The 22273-nt window shown below is 34.8% G+C and overlaps 2 protein-coding genes across 2 annotated transcripts; both read left to right on the top strand.

Moving 5' to 3' along the window:
* Positions 1-9019: 9019 nt before the first annotated feature.
* On the top strand, positions 9020-14538 carry LOC131625245 (uncharacterized). The gene is made up of 13 exons (XM_058896128.1): positions 9020-9432; positions 9535-9602; positions 9715-9768; positions 9873-9956; positions 10063-10148; positions 10981-11061; positions 12035-12156; positions 12478-12519; positions 12806-12882; positions 12961-13051; positions 13146-13227; positions 13981-14053; positions 14239-14538. The coding sequence occupies exons 1-13, from the start codon at positions 9193-9195 to the stop codon at positions 14405-14407; spliced, it is 1269 nt and encodes a 422-aa protein (XP_058752111.1). The 5' UTR covers positions 9020-9192; the 3' UTR covers positions 14408-14538.
* Positions 14539-15172: 634 nt separating this feature from the next.
* LOC131625244 (protease Do-like 1, chloroplastic) lies at positions 15173-18717 on the top strand. Its single transcript, XM_058896127.1, has 8 exons — positions 15173-15685; positions 16190-16312; positions 16809-16980; positions 17086-17123; positions 17369-17567; positions 17850-18002; positions 18138-18272; positions 18431-18717. Exons 1-8 carry the CDS (start codon positions 15270-15272, stop codon positions 18506-18508), a joined length of 1314 nt encoding a protein of 437 aa, XP_058752110.1. The 5' UTR covers positions 15173-15269; the 3' UTR covers positions 18509-18717.
* The last annotated feature ends 3556 nt before the right edge of the window (positions 18718-22273 follow it).

Here is a 22273-nt window from a genome sequence, read left to right as displayed (position 1 = left end):
TTACCAACTGTAATACGGTGAACTGACTTTATATTGAAATGTGCGGATAGCAAGAGTCGCCACCGACTTTTATTTTATCCAATTAGGAAAGGCTAAAAGAACAGGAAAGACCTTTGAAAAAGATTTTGAGTTTGGGGGGTAAGTTATACAAAGGGAAGGTGTAAGGCACCCTTTATATCCATGGTTATATCCATGGGCTCTTAATTGCTTAGCTCACTTTGTTTGAAATGTTTGAATTGTTGGAAAAGATTTTCGAAGAAGAACTTTAGCTTGTAAATAAGCGTAGTCTTTTTGAAAAGTTTCTTTGAAAAGAAGTGGGAAAAGGTTTTGAATTTTGAATTTGAATTCGAACAAGAGCAAGCAATTAATAGCAACTACCCTAAGTTTGAAAAAAATGTTCTTTTAGTTTTTCAGGTGAAAGGATCTATCCATACCATAAGAGGGCAGGAAGTCTTTCAATTGGATGTGCGGGTCATCGAGAGTATCGTTCACCATAAGACTGTCCCATGCCATAAAGAAGGCAGGTAGTCTAAGGGAAGGATATAATAGTCATTTAATCTGTTTAGGCATCATGCGAGGATACCTTAGCAATTTGGGAAAATCATTTTATAAGGTGACATCGAGGGAGCTTCAATAACTTTGAAGGCGACAGGCAACATTGCTTTAGGTATCCTCGGAATCGAGGGACTTGACTATTTTTTAGGCAACAAAGTTAAGGCAACAAGGCAGCAATTAATAGGCAACAGGCAACAAGAGGAATTACCCTAAAGGTATGTGTGTGGCACAATCATGTGATTAATATTCAGATAATTTTATCTTATAATTAGTGATTTAATTTATTTTCAAGGCTTGCACTCCCTAGGATTACTAACCACGCAGTTTAAAATGAGCAGAAATTAAAGGCAGAAAATAAATTCCTACGCTATTACAATAAACACCTGTGGGGATGGGGGAAAAATAAAACATAAAATTAATTTGCACATCTTCAGCCTTGATCTTCCTCGAACCTTCGATTTACTCTGATCATCTAAGAATTAACAGAAAATAACGGGGGTGAGTGTAAGAGAAGTTCCTTAACAGATGAAGTAAACCCTAGTTGAACCTATAAGGCAAATGTAACAATTAATAAAATTAAATTTAAGAAAAGGAATCGGAACTTAGCTTTTTGATTGGCATGGCGCGTAATCGGAGAATCTTGATTAATCCTGAAAATTTGAACAAAGACTGAAAAAGGTTAGTGCATTGGTTGATCTAAACCCTAATTGATTACAAACCCTAAAGGTTTACAAACCCTAAAGGTTTACAGACCCTAACCCTAAACCTAAAAGGGTTATTTAAGAAAACTTATGGTGACCCAAAAGGTTTACAAGGCTTAAAAATGCTTTAATGGATAACACCTACCAACAAACCTAAGGCTATTAGGATTGATAAATGCCTCGAGGTTAACAAATATTTAAGATTAATTGATTAAAAGTATATATAAAAATAATAATTTTTCTTGTAAAAAAAATAATTATTTTTAATGTTTATAAGAACAATCGAGTGTCGATTAAATTAATAGTTATGTGAAATTATTATAATAAAAACATTTAAATTAAATAAAAACAAAAGGAACTAAATAAAGGTTTAAAAACAAAAATAAAATAAAATAATAAAAATAGTTTAGAAATCTTAGCTTCGATCCAGTGTGGTTGTCTCTTGAGGGTGTATGGTGCACTACAGTCTACTTGTGTGGGCAAGAAACATGAGATCTGGAATCAACTTATTACACAAATTGTTAAAATATAAAGCGTGGAGGGTAGGGATCGAACCCAGGCCCTCCCGCATGTTATCAAGGGACTATGGCCATCCACGCTGTGTTCAACTTGTTGTATTCAATGCCAATGAAAATTGTTATATAGTAAAACTAATTTAATAATGGAAGTCAAAAGAAACCACTCACACCGGGCCCACCACTATTGTCTGCATCCAATGAGAGGAAGAGAGGACTTTTGACCCACCAATTATGGATCCCCACGTGTGGAGAGAGCTTGATGCGCAGACCCACCAACCATCGCTTGCCACGTTCGGTCATCTTCTTCAATGAGAAAAGCTGCAGAACTTAGCTACGATTTGGTCTCAAATTTGCTGCGATTTAGGCCATCACGTTCCCGTAGCAAAACCTGCAGATCTCACAACACTTTGAAACAATGTTAAACAACACGTTAAACCGCCCAGATCAATCAATTAAGATACGCTGAATTCAAATACGACGTTAGTCTTGCTTGAAAACTGTTGGAAACATGAAACCGAACAAGGAGCTCCACTTTGCCCTAACAATGGTAGATCATTGTTCCGGCCTCAAAACTTGCAAACTATGGTTCCAAACAGTCGCAAATATTAGTATGAACACGAATATGTGAATAAAAATCATCTATAATGCATGCATTGACAGTTTGAAAACTTGAGCATAAAACCAAATCGATGGTAGTGGTGAGGCCCTGTTTCACGTTCTTCAGGCTTCAGCGACAGCGTGAATCCATTCTAGAGACTTCCATGAAGACGAATGGCCCCCTTGAATCGAGTGAAACATGTCGGGAAGGAAGTTTTGATCGTGCCCTATTCTTTTCGTTTTGTGAGGTTTTTTTGAGAGAACTTTTAGGGCTAGCTGCACGTGAATCCCTAATGCTGAATGCCTTGTGTATATATAAGGGAAGGAATTAGGTTTATTGATTTGGAAAGAAATCATATATTGGAGAGATGAGATTTTGATTGAAAATAATCAAATCTTTTCCTATTTTTGGACCAATCTTTTTTCCAATTATTCTTCACTTATTTTGTGACCTTGTGAATCAATATAAACCTGATTAAATATTGGTAAAATACCTCATATAATCTTTCCCATTTAATTATGATTTATTTGAATTTAATTTGATTTTAAATGAATAAAAAATCAAAAATAAAAGAAATAAAATCATAAAATAAAAGGGAGTTGATCTATGGGCCTCTCATACACTCAAGGTCACGTGGGGAGTCCAAAAGCATAAGCCCAATACTCAAAAATTCAAAATCTCTTAATTAGAGTTTCATAGATTTTCCAAATTTTACCCAACTTGTACCAACCGTAACTCTTTCGATTTTGATCGTATGAAGGTGTTCTATGACTTTCTGGAAAGCCCAAGATGTCTTCTATAATCCACTTTGGAGGCTTTCTTGCATTTGAGAATTTTATCTTGAAGATATGGCTCCTGACAAAAAACAGCTTTTTGCGAGCTTCTAGAAGGACCTGTAATGTTTTGGCTTATACCTCTCAAATGGAGAATTTTTGGACTTGTCTTGTGAGAGACAAAGTTGTAGAGAATTCAATTTCCTTAAAAATGAGCTTTGGATGGTAAATTTCTGAAGTGCCATGTGGAAGTTATGGCCGGTGAAAGTTCAGTTGACTTTCTCCTATGAAAACCCTAATTTAGGAACTTTTGAAATTGTTGAGTTCTGATCTTTCCTTGATGAATCATGATCAATCCTTGATCAAATGATGAATTATACTTCAAAATGAGGATGTTGACAAAAAAATTAGGAATTTTGACTGTACTTTGACCATAGTTGACTTTTAGGTCAAACTAGTCGACTGTTGACCATTTGAACTGTAGACTGAGCTCATGGAATCCAGAGCTTGAAACTTGGCATGAGGGCACTTTGAATCATATGAGAGATCATGGAATCCATTTGGGATATCAGAAGTTCAAATTCCTTGATTAAATCAGAACCCTAATTTAGAGGCTGTTGTTTAGGAGAGAGACTGCATGCTTTCTTCTTGTATGTCTTTGAGTATTTGAAAGTCAGATGGACTGAAACATGAATAAATATGTTGGGCAAATTTTGGGGTATGACACCAACAAAGGGTAACATTCAAACAGAAGGGGTGAGATATCATTCATTATAAAGAAACATATGATGATATTCAAAGCAAGAGAAGATATCATACATTGGTCACCACTTCTCATCACAACACTCAATACAACAATTCACATCACATATTCAACTTATGAAATGGCAACAATGTCAACAAGCAACCATGACAATATATGTAATTCACAAGTGAGATTCCAACACATCACGACAAACATCTCATTATCAAATCATCACATCACAACAACCATATCTTCATCAAGTCATAACAACATAATCAAATAAGGCTCAAACGCAATTCTCATGTGACTCGACTTATGCAAATGCATGTGGTACCATTTGGAGTAAAACTCCCACGTCTCAAATTTGCCATTGGGCACACATTGCTATTTTGCCATTAAGGCCACGTCACTTTTGCCATTAAGGCCACGTCACTTTTATGCAATGGATGTGACTCAATAAATGCAACATCCACACAAACACAACATTTACAATACGTCACCGACATAGACCAAACATCATTACTTTCATAGTAATTCATCACCTCACCATCACGTCACTATGTTGTAACATTATACAACAATTCACCACTTCTCAACAACAATCACAAACATTAAACAATTTCATTTAAAGAAAACTTCAAAAATATTTCTAAAGGTTTTCAAATCATATTCATTATAAAGACATCAATTAAAGCTTCACGAAGGTTCAAACGGCCCTTAAGAAGGAGTTACGGGTCAAAAGATATATCAAATTAAAGTTTGAACAAGTTTTGCACAACAGGGTCCGCTCAGCGACCCTCGAGCGCGCTTATGGAAATACAATTTCAATAACCCCGCTTCAAGCGGCCCAAAACAGTAGCGAACCAATTTTGAGCTCTGCTTAGCGGACCAGCTCCGCTTAGCGAGCTCTTTTATTTTTTCAAAAACAAACAGTGTCCGCTTAGCGGCCTCGCGTCCGCTTAGCGGACGTGCTATTGTGCAGAAAAATAACAGCAGGCACAAAACTGCGAAATCACACATCCTTCATCCAAAACTCATTCTAAACAGCGATTAAACACATATAATCACGAAATCTATCATCATCTATCATCAAACATCAATTAAAATACATTTCCAATAAAAGATTCATGCATTTTCATCATAAACCCTAACATTCTATACACAAACTCATAGATACAACACATAATCAAAACCCCACCCTAAACATCATCATATATCCCTTTATCATGAAAGAACCCCATCCTTACCTTGGGGTTTGGATTGAAGTCAACTCTAATATTCAATCTTTCTTTCTCTTCTCTCTTCTTTCACCAAAATCCCCAAATGAGCTTCTAATTCTATTTTCCTCTAAAACCCTTGTTTTGTTAAACCCTTACTATCTTCTAATTTCTAATGGGCCCTAATTAACACCTCTCTAATGCTAATCCTAACATAGGCCCAATAATTAGTCTAATTACCAATTTATGTCATTTACTAGTAAAACTCAACAAATAACATAAAGCCACATAAGCACATATAAACACACTTAATCCACATAATTCACAAATAATAAAATAAAATACGAAATAATAAATACGGGTGTTACATCTGATGTATCCACATCTACTTGAATGCGTCATGCGCCAGTTCGACTACATGCATTTTGTTCCTAAAGACCCTTATGAGTCTTCTTCTCCCACTATGACATGGAGAGATGTGGATGCCATCTATGATGATTACCTTAATCATCTGGTACTGAATAAGGCACGTAGTATCCTAGCTCATAACAACTAGAGTGTTGCATATGACTACATACACTGGTATTTCAAGGTGTCACCTCCTTATATGACACCAGATGCTCCAAGTGATCCACCTAAGCCAGCTCATCAGGAGATACTAAAGGAGTAGCACGCTAGGGCATATCATGTTGTTGATGTGTTTCCTAGATGTCGACGTATCATGGATATTGCAGAGACGCGTATAAGGCTCTAAGGCGAGTGACATTATAGATGCCATCCTTTAGGAGGTATGGACAACACTGCACTACAGGAGGCAACATAGGAACATGGGGCCCGGGTCTGACATATCCAGTAATATATAATATTTGTATTAGGAGCACCATTATCACTTGTAATTTATTTTGACTTTATTATGAATTATGGATTTATTCATTTATACATGACATTTTCATATTATTTGGTAAGTGTATGGTTTAATTTATATAAAATTTAGGCTAAATACCCTTTTTAGTCTCGTACGTCACCCTCTGAGGCCATTTTGATGAAGCTAGAGATGAGAATGAGGAATTCATGATAAAGCAACAAAGCAAGATAGATGTGTTAACTAAAGAGATCGATGGAGTCAAAAAAGAGGTTTAACAATTCTGCCGCACTAATATGGATTAGAAGTTGCTTTAAAGAATATAATCAAGTGGAAAAATTTTTGGAAGTTAATGTTCTGTGTTGTGTTTTTTGTTGTAGTATTCAAGATGCTATAATTATGTACTAGCTTTATGTAGCAGCTTGATGTATCAATTGGCAATCCCATTTGTAGTTTGACATATCTTTCAATAACTAGAGTATTTGACATTTCTTCTTGGATGTCCCCCCACCAGTACCATCACTTTCACAACCACTTTCTAACTCCTCATTTCCATTTACACTGCCCATCTCATCTCCATTGTCATCTTCTCATTTTTGTTTCTTCTTTTTGCTAGTTCCCTCCTGATTTCCCTCATATTCAAGTAGATGTTCAACTGGTTCTTCATCATACTTTTCACTCAGATCAAAATCATCATCACTTGAATAATTATAAGTCACTATCATAATTATAACTTCCAAGGCACTATCATAATTATAAGTCTCATCATCACTATCATCAGAGCTTGTATCTTTCCCAATACTAATATCTTTCCCATTATACACCTCACCTCCATCAATAAGAGCATCAACACCCTGACCACCAACTACATTCAGTCCCCCACCTTCATCATTAAGAGCATCAACACTCTGACCGCCAACTACATTCACTCCCTCACCTTCATCATTAAGACCCTCACCACTCCGACCACCAACTACATTATGTCCCTCACCTTCATCATTAAGACCCTCACCAGCTTGTTCATCATCCCTAATGACTTCTTCATAAATCTTGGCAAGCATCTCATTTGTCTCACTGTCCTCAATAAATATATCTTCCTCCTCCATATTTATATCTTAATCTAAAGGACTATCAACATACTCTGGTTGGGATATGGGATATTCTATATAGACATCAACACTCAAGTGAACCTTATAGAGGTCAACTATCTCTAAAGCACCTCTGTCATCACTAGACACCAACATACCAAAAGTAGGGTCATCAGTATAACCTGAATCCTTCAGTATACCAACCAACTCAAAGTAACTCCACCTATCCACTTCTACTTTCAGCTCATTACATTTCCCCCTTCATACATAGTTTTTTCACTATCTATAAACTCACCACTATGATGAATATTTAGACACAAATACTCATCCATGGCAACCTAAGTCAAATTAAAACAACAACTTATCAATAGGGCAAGAAACAACACAATTGTAGTAGGTGATAACCCTAAATATCAAAAGGGTAAAAAACACAACAATCATAAAAGGCATTATTGACAGAAGAAACTAAGAACATGCAAACCCTAAATTAGAAATACACCATAAATTAGAAATACCTAATGTTACTAACATCATATTCGAAACAACATAAAGAGGTGCTAACCTCGATTCGTCTTCAGCGAGATTGTGTGGATAACGCTTCAATCCTTCCCCTTCTCCTTCGCAGCTCTGGTAGGTTTTTTTGTTATGTTTTAGAAATGAAATGAAGTGTGCAGATCCAAAGTCTTAGAGTTTTTGTATTTTGTTTCATCCACCTCAGCAGTAATCTAACACGTCAACACCATTTGGCAATGAATTTAGACAATGACTATTGTTTCTAACGAAAAGGATAAACGTGATGTTGTTTTTAAAGATAGGGGATTAAATTGGTCATTTATAAAGAAAGAAGAATGAAATGGATCCACATGTAGAGGTACGAGACAAAAAAGGGTATTAAGCCTAAAATTTAATATGATATTATAACTATAACACATAGTCAATTACATCATTGTATCTCTAAAACCAAGTCAAAATCTACTATGGGGTGAACAAGGAATTACATCTTCGTATTCTGTCTATGGTGAATACGGAGATGTATCTCTGGATTAATTTATCTCAAAATGAATGTGGCTCAATTACTAATGCATGAGGCGCGTATAGGGTGAATCCAGAAGTGCATCTCCTGACTATGGATAACAATGGGCAGGGTGCTATAGTATTCATTCTTAGACCCACGGTTGGAAAAAATCCTTATACTCGAGACCATATCCGTTTGAGTAACAACTTTAGCACTCGTAACCGTGTCCTATGGGTATGTAAGTACCCATACTTGTAAACGTAACCCGCATTTCTAATAAAAAATAAATATTTCAAGTCTAAAATATTATATCATTTTAAGTTTTTAAAAACATTTAAATCTTTTCAAAAAATTTAATGTTGAATTATGAAATAAACAAACACTTGTCTTAAATATGTAATAGCTTAACATTGATGTATTTTTGAAAATTGATATACATTTAATTTAATATAATAATATAATTTAAAGTATATATATATATATATATATATATATATATATATATATATATATATATATATATATATATATATATATATATATATATATATATATATATATTGTGCGGATATGGAGTAAAGTGAACATTAAGGTTCTCATACCCACATTCATACCCGCTTATTTAAGTGAGTATTTTACCTCATCCATTATAAATATTTCTGTAGGTACCCACTGAGGATGAGCCAAACTATCATTTTATTTTTGGACTAAAGTGAGATAAACTGAAACAAAACTCACTTAAAACATATTTTAGGAAGAAAAGAGTGCGTCATAAAATACACTTTAAAATTATGAGAAACATTTTCAAATTTATTTAAAGTGCTTCTCCAGCACTTAGGGTGGGAGAAGCAATTCCTCTAATAAAAGGTTGAAAGTATCCGTTAAAGAAAAGCCCAACCCAAACTTTTAAAAGCTGTAGAAGGATATTCCCGTAATTGCGCATCCAAGTTGAAACCTTCGTGAAGCGTGCGAAAATGGCGCCACCACCACCGATTCATATCGAGAACGTCGAATTCCCTTCACTTCCATCTCACAAACTTCACTTCATCTTCGTCTCAAATTCAATTTCCATTTCAATTTCTCAAAATATCGTAACTCGAAAAATCCTAAACCGACAACAATGTGGAAGTGGTTTCAGAAAGAGGCGGAAGTACCACCGCCGGTGGTTCTTGTTCCGCCGCTCTTCGATTTCCCTCCCCTCGCCGCGCGTGACCGAATGCTTGAATCATCTTACGACGTCGTTTTCGGGAAGCTCGCGCTGAGGTGTCTCTTCAACGATTATTTTCAGCAACCGAAGCATTTCCTCACTAGAATCATGCTTAAGCCAATCGACGATCCTCACGTCGATATCATCGCTACAGTATCCTCATTCATTCCTATTTTAATACTAATCTGATATCACAAAGATAAATTAATAATTAATGTGTATTTTTTGAATTAATTTTTTTCAAATTTTGTTTAGGTTTCAGGTCCTCTTGATCAAAAGCCTGAAGAAAACATCAATGGAAATGCTTCGTTTCGCTGGCAAAGGTGTTCTATAATCTTCTTCTATTTAGTTTTTTTTTGTCCTCTTGTTCGAGTAAAGTTTAGTGAATGTGAATGTTGAGATTTTGTTTTAACTTGGTGGATATCTACTATGCAGTGACGTAAATGATCCTCATACATTCATGGACCTTTATGTATCGACAACTGATCCGTAAGAAGCTCTGACTTGGATTTATTATGATAATGCTGTTGATATTTGCTTGCATCAGTTTGAATTGAAGTGGTGTGAATGTTGTGTGTGGTTTGTTTGTTTAGGGTTTTGCGGATGAGGTCGTGTGCTTACTATCCCAGATATGGATTTGGGGCCTTCGGAGTGTTCCCTTTGCTTTTGAAGAAAAGGTGTGTTTTGTTTGATGATGGTGGAAGAAGCGTGTATTAAGTTCTTTAGTTTTGCACTTCATCACAAATAGCAACTTACCGTGCCGACGTTCGTCAAATTATACAGAGAAACGTCCCAAGATTATGGCCTGATGGGATTGAGATACGGTTCGGGAAATCTATCATGTGGAGTCACACTTATGCCTTTTGCGAGTAAGTTACCTGGTTCTGTGCTATTGGTCGGTTTTATTGAGCAGATTTAGGATGCAATTTATAAGCATTGAAAAAAGCTCTAGTATGATTTTACTTTTTCTAGATCCCCCCAAAGCCACACTTTCTAAATTCCCAAAGTAGCACTGGAACTTCCAATTTTATTTTTTTGAGATTTTCATTTTCTTTATAAAAAAACTTGTGAAATTATTATAACATTTTAAAACGTATGATTGACTAAAAAGTGTTTTTTTTTTCTTTCAAAACACAGAATCTGGTCCTTATTTATTGTTGGTGGTATTAGGTGTTACAGACAATGCCGGAACCATGACCCTGGCTCATGGGTGCAAAAAAACAAACTCAGGGTCTCTTGGGCTAGTAGTGCAAAAATAAGTAAATCCAGGGGGTTCAAAATTCAAAATATATAGGGGTATATGAATATATGTGCATTTTTTAAATTTCAGAGGGTTCAATTGAATGCCCTCAAAAGGGCTAGATCCTGCCCCTGGTTACAGCAACACTGAATAGGCATTAAAGTTTAAGATAGGAAGGCAACTGATGTTTTTGTATGTTACTAGTATATCTTAATGATGAGTCTCAAATTTTCAATACAAGTTTGGAGTATTACCTTGAACTCTATATTGAATTATCTTCCAATAGAAGATTTGGAGTATTACTTTGAGCTTTGTCTCTCCGTGTTTAAAGTTTGAGATTATAACTGTTCTTACTAAGATTGCTAAATTTTTCATTGCTGTGATGGATTTTTTGATGTATTGATTTATGATCTACATACAAAAACAATGCTTATAAACTTTGTAATTGTGATACTTTGCAGTGAAAGATGAAGTACCAAAAAGTGCATGGTTAGTGAGCAAGATAGGAAGGGTAACAGCCGGGGTGCAGTTTGAGCCACACCGTAAGAACTCTGCAGATTTTATTCCTTTAGAAATATTTCAACATCTTCAGATTTGTTTTACATCAGTGCCGGGCTTTTAAAATTATTTTTTATGGTTTGGATTTCAACATGGTGCATATGTTGTTGAACTTATCCTTGCTGGTTGTATATTCCACCTTTGATAGATTGAGACAGAAAATATTAATATTTCCTTAATCATAAAATGGACACTAATTCATCAATGTTTTTTAGTCTCATTCGCTTGGTATGTGCCCATGCATCTTCATGTGTATTCTAAAAATTGTACATGTGTTTAAGTCTTCGTGTGTGTATTCTAAAACATGCACATGTGTTTAAGGTTTACATTTGTTAGGCCCACTTATATTAACAGACCCATAAGTAATTAGGGGAGAGGTACAGCCGGTATTGGTTGTAGGAGAAAAGAAAAGGACAATAGAATACACTATATAGAGGGTGGGGTGGGGATAACCACAAAAAGGTATGTAGAAATTAACAATTGGTCATGGGCTGAATAGAGAAGTGGGTTCTTTCTCAGAATTGGCTTTTATCTTTTATTGTTCAGTTATTGATCATCATGAATCATCTAACAAGGAGCACAGCTCTATTCCATTGCCATTTTTCCTTCTAAGAAGTTTAGTTTAGTCTAGTCAATCAACAGAGGCTATCTCTTCTGGTTGTAAGTTTAGTTTTCGATTTTTGTTTGGGTCCTATTACAAATCAATTATATAAAACTTAAAGATAGAGTAATGAACTGAAAAAAAGCAATCTACAGAGGCTGAGTTTGTCAGGGGGGAAGGGGGATTGAAGAACTTGAACTAATGCATTATTGTTTTCAAGCAGTTTTAGGAATTTGGACTTAAAGAATGAGCCAAAACAGTCACAAAAAACATATATTAGTATGACTAACTCAAGGTTCTCTTGTATATATTGTAAAACAATCATGTACATAATACCTTGCGGTGCTGTTTTTTAGATGCAAATGCCAAACTTTCAAATTTGATGAACTGGAGCTGTGCCATGGGTTACGGCGTGGGATCTGGCAGCCCTCTGAGCCCGTCTTTCAATTTCAGTCTTGAGCTTGTCAAAAGCTCCCAGGTAAATCTTCATAATTAAATTGATTAATATTATACATTTATTCTTTGGAAAAAATGTTGGTGGGTAATATTTTCATCATGTTTTTTCTCTAAGTAGAAAGTATTGTAATTTATGAAACATAGGTTATATTAAAAAATTCATTTTACCAACCATCGCAATTTAATAAAGATTAAATATTGTATCATCCTTCTATATGATATAAAGCAATTTAAAGTACTAGCTAATTAACTGCACATTTCTATTTTTCTTCCCTGATACTGGTGGTATTCTGATAATATTTCAAGAAGGATTTTACTGAATTGACTTCTAAACAATCTGCAGTTTGTTGCCTCATTTTATCAGCATATGGTTGTTCAAAGACGGGTATGTTTCTCTAGCCCTTGCTCTGTTTTTTCCCATTATATTTTAAGCTATCCTTTGTCTTTCGTTATCTTTTTCACAAACACTCTGATGTTTAAATATATTTGATTTTAGTTGTTTCTTAAATTTAATTTTTTTTTGACAGTTAGATAGAGTTCCATCCAGGATTACTTTATGCTTACCCTCATTCAATCTTTTTTCGTTTGAGTTCTAGTATACTATTTGATTTATTGTTGAATCAGAATATCAATATATAATACTTTAAAACTCAAATACTTGAATTGAACAGGTGAAGAACCCCCTCGAAGAGAATTCTGTTGTTGGAATTACAAACTACATTGACTTTGGGTTTGAGTTACAAACAAGGTAGTCTTTTGACTTTAAAGATTTTCAAACTTCTGTGCAATTGTACCAATGTGGTAAATCTAATTTTCTGCGTTGAAGTGTTGATGACGCGATAGCAGCAAACAGTATCTCAGACTCCACTTTTCAAATAGGTGCTTCCTGGCAAGCCAATAAGAACTTCTTGCTGAAGGTAAAAAATTAATGTAATGCTAGGCAGGTTTTGTCATAGATTGATTACATAAGATTTACTCAAGAATAAAGATGAATATTTCTCATATTTTCAGGCAAAAGTTGGACCTAAAAGCTCAACAATGGCTGTTGCATTCAAGTCATGGTGGAAACCTTCTTTCACATTCAACATTTCAGGTATCTCTAGAGGGATTTTTCTATTCAATCTTGCTATGTTTTTGGTCTTAAACCCTCTGGTTCACATGGAAAAGGGACTCTGGTAATCTGGAGTTCAGTCAAAATGTAAGTAAAGTCCAACCAAGAATTGCTCAAACCAATGACTGAGCTCAGGTTTCCTTATTTTCTTAAGTGGGGTTTTTCACATCCTTTTGCATCCGTCCTTGTATGGGGAGGCGCTAGGAAGAAGGCTTCCCTGTTTCCCGGAATTTGTGAAGTTTAAATTATTCCTTTGTGTTAAACTGTTATACCTATATTCTTTGTAGAATATATGTTTTCTCCCTTGAGCATTTCTTTTTTCTAAAGAATGCTCATTATGTTTTATGTTGGGCACTACTAACTTACTAAGTTCTCTCGACCAAAGATTAGTATTTGGTACATTGGATAAGCATGTTTTACCTAGCAGAGAGTGTTTTGGGATGGGGTATGTTGTTTTTTTTCTTCGTGTTTTGGGATGGGGTATGTTGTTTTTTTTCTTCCTGTTTATCGCCCATATAATATCATTTTCGATGTGTTCCACTCTACCTCATTCTGCAAGTTCGATGATATAAGATCTAATATCTATGATGTTAAATTGTTCCTAACTTCTCTTCATGTGAAAATTTCCAAAGTTAAACATGTTAATTCGAGACATTTCTTCCAAAACTTGTGATTCTATAGAGTCATCTTCGTACTGGATGTTTGTCCTGCTGAGAATCTCCTTTTTTTTTCCAGCCACCAGAGATCGTGCAGACGGTCAATTGCAATATGGATTTGGCCTTCAAAGTGAAAGTCTTAGAGAAGCCAGGTTCATTTCATTGGAAGCACTTCTTTGTTTTTGATTCAATAGATTCTCTGCTAATATATCATGACTCATCCAAACCTGTGTTGCTGCATTAAAAAAATGAGAATTGCTTTCAATTTTATTTTAAAACTTGTGCTTCGAACTGTTGGTAAATTTGCTTGTTTATTTGCACTTTTACTTGTATGCAGTTATCAAAGAGCTGATCCCAATTTCGTAATGCTCACCCCAAGCAAAGAACACCTAGCCGAGGGCATTGTTTGGCAAACAGGAAAACGACCCATGCTCCAATCTGACATAGATGCTGGACATTTCGATGGCTTACCCAGAGAATTGAGACCTCTTGACAAAATTTTGTAACTTTTTATAGCTTTATATTTATGATGATAGATGAAAATGTTTTCAGAAGAATGTACGCCATGTTTAGTTGCACATTTGGTGTATGTATTGATACGCACGTCTGCAGCAATACCTAGACAAATTTGCCTTAATTTCTAGAAGCTGCAAGAGGGAGCTTTTGCACTAACTTAGTAACTCTAGTTTACAGCATTTGGTCGGTAATTTTTGCTATCATGAGTTCATAGGCTTATAGTATTTTAAGTGTAAAGTACTCGTCGATTTAACGACTAGTTTTCACTATGAAATCTGACCAGTAACATTTAGAAGAATCTCTTTTTTCAACCATGTTTTTTAAAATCTGCAAAATTTTAAAATCTAAATTCAACTTAAGTTCTAGTTCATTGTTACCCAAATCAACTCAAGTTAACTTAAATTCTCGCATAAAATGAGTAAAAAATATACTACTTATTAACTTTTATGTTTTAATATTTATCACCTAATATTATTGGTTATTAGTTTATAATATTAATAAACTATATTTTCATTAATATAATAATTTTTAAAAAAATCTAAACTCATCTAGCTACCTAATTAAACAAAAAAATATTCCGGATTCAAGTTTAATCTTATAAATACAAATACAAATGATGATTAGCACATTAAATATTTTTTATTTATTATATAATTTGAACCGTTTGATTGAACATCAACGGTTGAAATCGCTTACAACCTAGAACTTCTCAAACCTGCCAAAAAGGCCATCCAGGTCCGCAACCAGTTAGAAGAACATGTCACATTGAAAACGTAATCCAACATTGCAAGAACCACAAACAACGTTTACTTTAACAAACAAAGAAACATCCTCACTCCACTCAAAAAAACAATGGCCATTGCTTCTTCTTCCTCTTCACTCATTTCCACATTCTTCTTCCATTCTTCCTCATTTCCTCGCTCTATTATCACCAAATCCAAATCCCTTCATTTCCATTCACCAACCCATTCAATTTCACACCCTACCCTTTTCCTCCTAAACCCTCCTCCTCCTCCTCAAACCCCATCAACCAAAACACAACCACTTTCACTTCCAAACCTCTCTATACCTAAAACCTGCTTAGATTCTCTTTTCATTTTCTGTACTTCAATTGCACTTTCTTTCACTCTCTTCATTTCAAATCCTGATTCAGCTTCTGCTTTTGTTGTAACCACACCAAGGAAATTGCAGACCGATGAACTAGCTACTGTTCGTCTCTTTCAAGAGAATACTCCTTCTGTTGTTTATATAACCAACCTTGCTGTCAAGTAAGTCCTTTTTTACTTCTGATTAGAAAAGATAGAATTTTGTGATGTCCCTTTTGGTTTTCTTCATGTGGGTAATTGTGTTTGGGTGGTGTTTGATTCTTTTGATAGAAAAGATTAAATTTTTAGATGACCCTTTTGTTTTTGTTATTGTGTGTTTGATTCTAAAATTGATTTAGTACACTTGATTTTGATTATTGGTTGCATGGTTGGTTTCACCTTTGGAAGACATAAAATTGATTTTGCAAATTGCCTCTAGAATTGATTATACTTTGCTATAATTTGTAGTTTTTGCTTTTAAACTTGATTTCTGCACATATTTATTATTCCTTGAAATCATATTACATTAAAAACTTACTTTTAACTAAAATAAGTTTTACAAAATCTATTGAGTCAAAATCAATTTTTGCCAAAATTTGGACACACAATTTCAGCTTGAATCAATTTAAAAAATCAATTTTTTTCACCCAATTTGAACATATATTTAATGTGGGTGTTTGTGTTTAGGCAGGATGCGTTTACTCTGGACGTATTGGAGGTTCCTCAAGGATCCGGGTCAGGTTTCGTTTGGGATAAGGATGGTCATATAGTTACCAATTATCATGTTATCAGGGGTGCTTCTGATCTCAGGTTGGTAGGTTTTTGCTTCTTTTGAGTCAATTTCCTTGTTGATTTTCTCAAAATTATACATGTGATGTATTTGGGTAAACAACTTTGTTAATTAAGCTCTTATTGAATAATGATTTTTTTAGGTAGACAACTTAATTAAACCCTTGTAGCATAAGTTCTTATCCTACAAGTCTTTTCATTAAAGCTAAAAATGTTTCCATGTGTTATTCTGGAGAGCTTATTGTAATTGGTTTTTATAAGCTAGTTTGAAGAACTTATCGAAATAAGCTAAAAAAACTTATAGAAATGTCATGGAATATTTTTATAAGCTCTTTTAAAAGATTTGTAAGTGCACTGCTTAGGTCAGAAGATAAACTCAAATAAGCTGTTATTAAGCTATTACAAACTCATTGACTCTTTGTGTGTGAACTGAGAATTCCTGTTCAATGGCACCGAGTTAGATTTCTACTAAAAAAATAAAAGTACTCCTGTTCAAAGAGACGCTAGTTATGTGCAGGGTCACTCTTGCAGACCAATCAACTTATGATGCAAAAGTTGTTGGTTTTGACCAAGACAAGGATGTTGCTGTGCTTAGTGTTGATGCGCCTAAAGACAAGCTAAGACCTATACCTGTTGGGGTCTCTGCTGACTTGCTTGTTGGTCAGAAAGTGTATGCTATTGGGAACCCGGTAAGATTTTTAAACAGATGATGCATATTGTATTGTAAATGTGTATTCTTCTATGAGTTTTTCAATCTATAGAGATAATGGAAAGCTATTATGTGATTCCTGCAGTTTGGACTTGACCACACTCTTACAACTGGAGTCATCAGGTATGAAAACTGTAAACTACTTTTATGAAGCACTGTATCGCGCAACATCTTATCTTTCGTCTTTCTTTGTAACTTCAAATCATTTTGTATTGTAGATAATTTTCTTTTTTTGAATGGTGCGTCATAGACATATGCTTTTCTAGTATTCTGATACTGGATAATTTGAAAGCTGGATACTTTCTGATCATTTCTACACACATTCTGTATCGATTAAATTTTACTGATATACATGTTTCTTAAAACAGTGGTCTTCGGCGAGAAATTAGTTCGGCTGCAACTGGTCGTCCTATTCAAGATGTTATACAGACCGATGCTGCAATTAATCCTGGTAACAGTGGAGGGCCACTTCTTGATAGTTCTGGAAACCTCATTGGAATAAATACAGCTATATACTCTCCATCTGGTGCATCCTCCGGTGTTGGGTTTTCTATTCCTGTCGATACTGTGAGCCCCCCGACTCTTGCCTCTCTTTAAACCATTGTTTTAAGAAGTAAAAACCCGAATCGCACGGTGCAACCGGTTGAAACGTGAACCTGTAAACCAGCACTGTCTACGGTTTGGTTATTTGAGTTGTTTGAACTCAGTGTCATCCCGGTTAAACCATGACAGATCTCTCTGGTTATGTTATGTCTGGTTTGGTTTTTTAGATAACGATTAGTAGAAACATACCGCCTTTTTTAATTCTCTTAAATATAGTTTATGTGCTTATTTTTTTTATATATTTAGGTAAATGGCATTGTTGATCAATTGGTGAAGTTTGGGAAGGTTACTAGACCTATATTAGGGATTAAGTTTGCTCCAGACCAATCTGTGGAGCAATTGGGAGTAAGTGGAGTGCTTGTCTTGGATGCTCCTGCCACCGGTCCAGCTGGAAAAGCTGTAAGCTTATTTCTTATATAAGCTTAATTTATCGTTTTTTTTAGGAACTTAATTTTTGAAATACTTCAGCTTGATTTATTTGATTACAAATTTTCAAGGGTGAGGAATTTGGTTAAATTTCTATTTTTGTTGTAGGGCTTACAATCGACAAAGCGCGATGCCTATGGTAGACTCATTTTAGGAGACATCATAACATCTGTGAATGGCAAGAAGGTTACTAATGGAAGCGATTTGTACAGAATTCTTGATCAATGTGAAGTTGGCGAGAAGGTATGTATCCTAAGCAAAGTTATACGAACCCGAGATAAAGTTAGTTAACCGTTGGTTAAAAATTAGTTAGATATTTTAAATCAATGAAAATAGGAAACAAATCTAAATTGAAGCTGATTTGTTATGATAGTTTAATACTTGTTGATGTTGAAATTCAGGTGGTTGTGGAGGTGTTGCGAGGTGATCACAAAGAAAAGATCCCGGTCATTCTCGAGCCAAAGGCCGACGAATCATGATGTGCAACTCATTCTGCATCATTCATGTATATATACACATTTCATTTGGCAAGGAATGCAGCTATTTGATGTGTATTCTTAGGTTGTTTCCCAACCGTGTACATATGTACTATGAGACTGTACTACTGCTCCAACACAAGTTGAGATTGAACAAAAGAATAGATTCATGATATGCTCATTTGGTTTTGAGGAATAGATTCATTCAGTTACATGGGATTTTTCTTAAATATATAAATCTTATTTCTATAACATCAATAGGTTTCAAACCAGAAAGTAAAAATCTAAAACAGAAATTGTTAGAATTATTAGGTAGCTTAGATGAGTTGAATAGTTGATTCATTTCTCATTGATTGCTGATTCAAAAGCTCAAACTCTTACAAGGAGAGGAAGATATATATATATATATATATATATATATATATATATATATATATATATATATATATATATATATATATATATATATATATATATATATATATATATATATATATATATATATATATATATATATATATATATGGGGACGACTCAAGTGAGAACACTTGGTTATTATGAGAAATGAGAACAACAAATCACGACCATTAAATTTTGATTTTGTTGATTTTAATGGACTGGATTGGTTTCTCTTTCTATAATCCTTAATATTTATTTTAAATCAATATGGAAAGAGAAACCAATCCAGTCCATTAAAATCAACAAAATTAAAATTTAATGGTCATGATTCATTGTTTTCATTTCTCATAATAATCAAGTGTTCTCACTTGAGTCATCCCCTATATATATATATATAGTTGAAGTTGGTTGGGCTTTAATTGCCTCCGCCACTTTTGACTAATCTCTAACTAACTTTTTAATAACAAAAATCTACTTCTAGCTAACTTCCTAAAATAATATTTGTAATTCCCCCCTCAAGCTTAGGGTGACGGAAAACCAACCTTAAATTTGACACGCAAGGCGTCATTGAAAGCTCTAGAGCCAAGCGGTTTTGTAAGAGGATTCCGTTTATGCACTTGACTTGGTCACAAGTGATTGCTTCTTGGAACTCCACGAGGCCAAGTTAGGGCTAAAGAAGATACATGAGCTAGAGATGTACCTTATATTATTCACACCACCCGCCTAATCACTGCCACCGTAACCACGCAAAGAGAACTCGTGTAGGGAATTGGAGGAAAGTAAGGTGAGTCCAAAGTTGGTACTGCTACTTAGATACCTTAGGATCTGTTTGACATCCACCCAATGTATAATCAGAGGAGAAGCCATGAACTGACATGCCTTGTTGACACTGAATGCAATGTCAGGACGTGTCAAGGTGACACACTACATAGCCTAAGAGATAGACTTGTAGTGATAACCCTAAGTATCAGGTTATTGAGCATCGGTGTGGGAGCTCCATTAGCATTTCACTCGTGGGCACGAGTTAGGAGGTTTTTACTGTACTTTGATTGAGACAACTTAATAAAGCCTTGATTATGATGAGTGACTTCAATGCCAAGAAAGTATTCAGGTCAACCAAGCTTTTTCAGGGCAAATTTGAGATGAAACTTAGTTATAAGATAATGAATGTGAGGCGAGGGTGATCTAATAATAAAGATTTCATCCACATAAACTAATGTATATAGGACAATTCTTTGATGAGAGTAGACAAGCAAAGAGTGGTTACATTTTCCAGAAATAAACCCAAGCTTGAAAAAGGCTTAGTGAAGCTTCTCATACTAGAGACCTTGGGGCATGTTTGAGATTATACAAGACCTTGTGCAACTTGCAGGCCAAAGACTTATTAGAGTTAGTGAAGCTAGGAGGCTACATCATGTAGACCTCTTCTTGCAAAATGCCACTGGGAAATGCATTGTTGATATCAACCTATTATAGCTCCCACTTATAAGTGATGGTAAGTGTGAGCATAACTCTAATAGTTGTAGGCTTGGCAACAAGAGAGAAAGTTTCATTATAATTAAATCCAGGTTGCTCATGGAACCCTTTAGCAACTAGACAAACTTTGTACTTACTTAATTACACTTTCATCAGGATTTTACCTGACCTTAAATACCCATTTGCATCTAACAATTTTTTGCGATCAGACAATGTGGAGAGGGACCAAGTTTGGTTAGCAAGTTATGGACCAACAATTTTTCATTGGTCTCAGTGTGAGCTCCTTAGATTTGATGACCTCTCATCTCTAATATGCAGACGACATGATTATTTTAGTGAACTCCTCCTATGAGAATCTTTGGTTCATCAAGGTTATTTTTCGTGTGTTTGAGCTAATATCAGGATTTCAAGTGAATTTTGCCAAAAGTAGTCTTATCGGGGTGAATTGTAATCTTGTTTTCATTGATCTAGCTTGTGATTTTCTTCATTATCAATAAGGAGCTCTCCCTTTTAAGTATCCTGGTCTCCCAATGGGGGCAAATTCACATTTGTATTCTATGTGGGAACCATTAGCTAGTCTCATCACTATGCGACTGCACTCATGGAAACATAGATGCCTGTTAAGGTTTAGAAGAAGATTGTGAAAATTTAAAGAAGGTTTATGTGGGGTGGTGTGTGTGTGGGGGGGTGTCAAAGATCACTTGGATTAGGTGGTCTGATGTTTGTAAGTCCAAGAAGTTAGGGGGCCTTGGTGTCCGCGACCTTCGGTTGGTTAACCTATCTCTACTTGGTAAATGGAGGTGATCGTTTTTCTCTGGAGACTCATGGATCTGTAGAGATATCTTGTCTGCTAGATATGGTGATATTTACACTTCTTATATTTTAGAAGGTAGAGCCCATTGCCTTTGCTCTGTGTGTCCTTGGTAGAGAGAGGTGTCCCTTCTTGATGTCAAAAGGGAGGACCTTCAAATTGGTTTAAGGATAGTATGATTAAGAAAGTGGGGTATGGTTCACTCACTAAGTTCAAGAAATACCTCTGGATTAAAGACATTCCTCTTAGAGTTATGCTTCCTCAACTTTTTTCTGTCTCAAATCAGAAGGATTGTTCTGTAAGAGAGGTTGGTAAGTGGGATGGGTAGGCTTGTGTTTGAGATCTTTAGTGGAGAAGATCTCGTATTTTTTTTATCATGAGCAGGTTTTGATATCTGATATCCTCTTAGTAATTAGCAATTTTATCCAATCTTCTCATCTCGATAAGTGGTGGTGGAGTCACTCTAAAGATGATTCTTATTTTGTGACTTCTGCGTACTCTTTTCTTCTATCTCTTTCGAACTTCGTAGAGATTTTCAGATCTCATTGGGGGAGTCGGTTCTCCCAAGTATCCGGAGTAGTTGGGCCCCCTCTAAAATAATTGTTTTTTCTTGACAACTCTTGAAAAATAGGATTTCTATGAGAGAATTTTCTCAATAGGTGGATCACCATTAGATAAGAGGGGCCTGTTTCCACTTTTGTTCAAGGTTTCTAGAGTCACTGTCTCATCTGATTGTGATTTGTGATTCAGTGGTTTCTGTCTGTACAAGATTTTTAGTTGGCTTGGAGTGTCTTACGATGTCATGTTATGGTATGGTTAATTTGGAAATCTCGGAGTGATATAGTGTTCTTAGATAAATTGATGTCAATGGAGGAAATGATATGTCTTATTATATATATATATATATATATATATATATATATATATATATATATATATATATATATATATATATATATATATATATATATATATATATATATATATATATATATATATATATATATATATATATATATATACTTTTAAAAAAATCACTAAAAATTTCTTGAAATTAAATATGAAATTTGACTGAAAACATT

This window comes from Vicia villosa, unplaced genomic scaffold (assembly GCF_029867415.1).
Source record: "Vicia villosa cultivar HV-30 ecotype Madison, WI unplaced genomic scaffold, Vvil1.0 ctg.000197F_1_1, whole genome shotgun sequence".
Taxonomy (NCBI): Eukaryota; Viridiplantae; Streptophyta; class Magnoliopsida; order Fabales; family Fabaceae; genus Vicia; species Vicia villosa.
The sequence above is the reverse complement of the archived record's forward strand: the minus strand, read 5'-3'. Positions and strand labels throughout refer to the sequence as shown.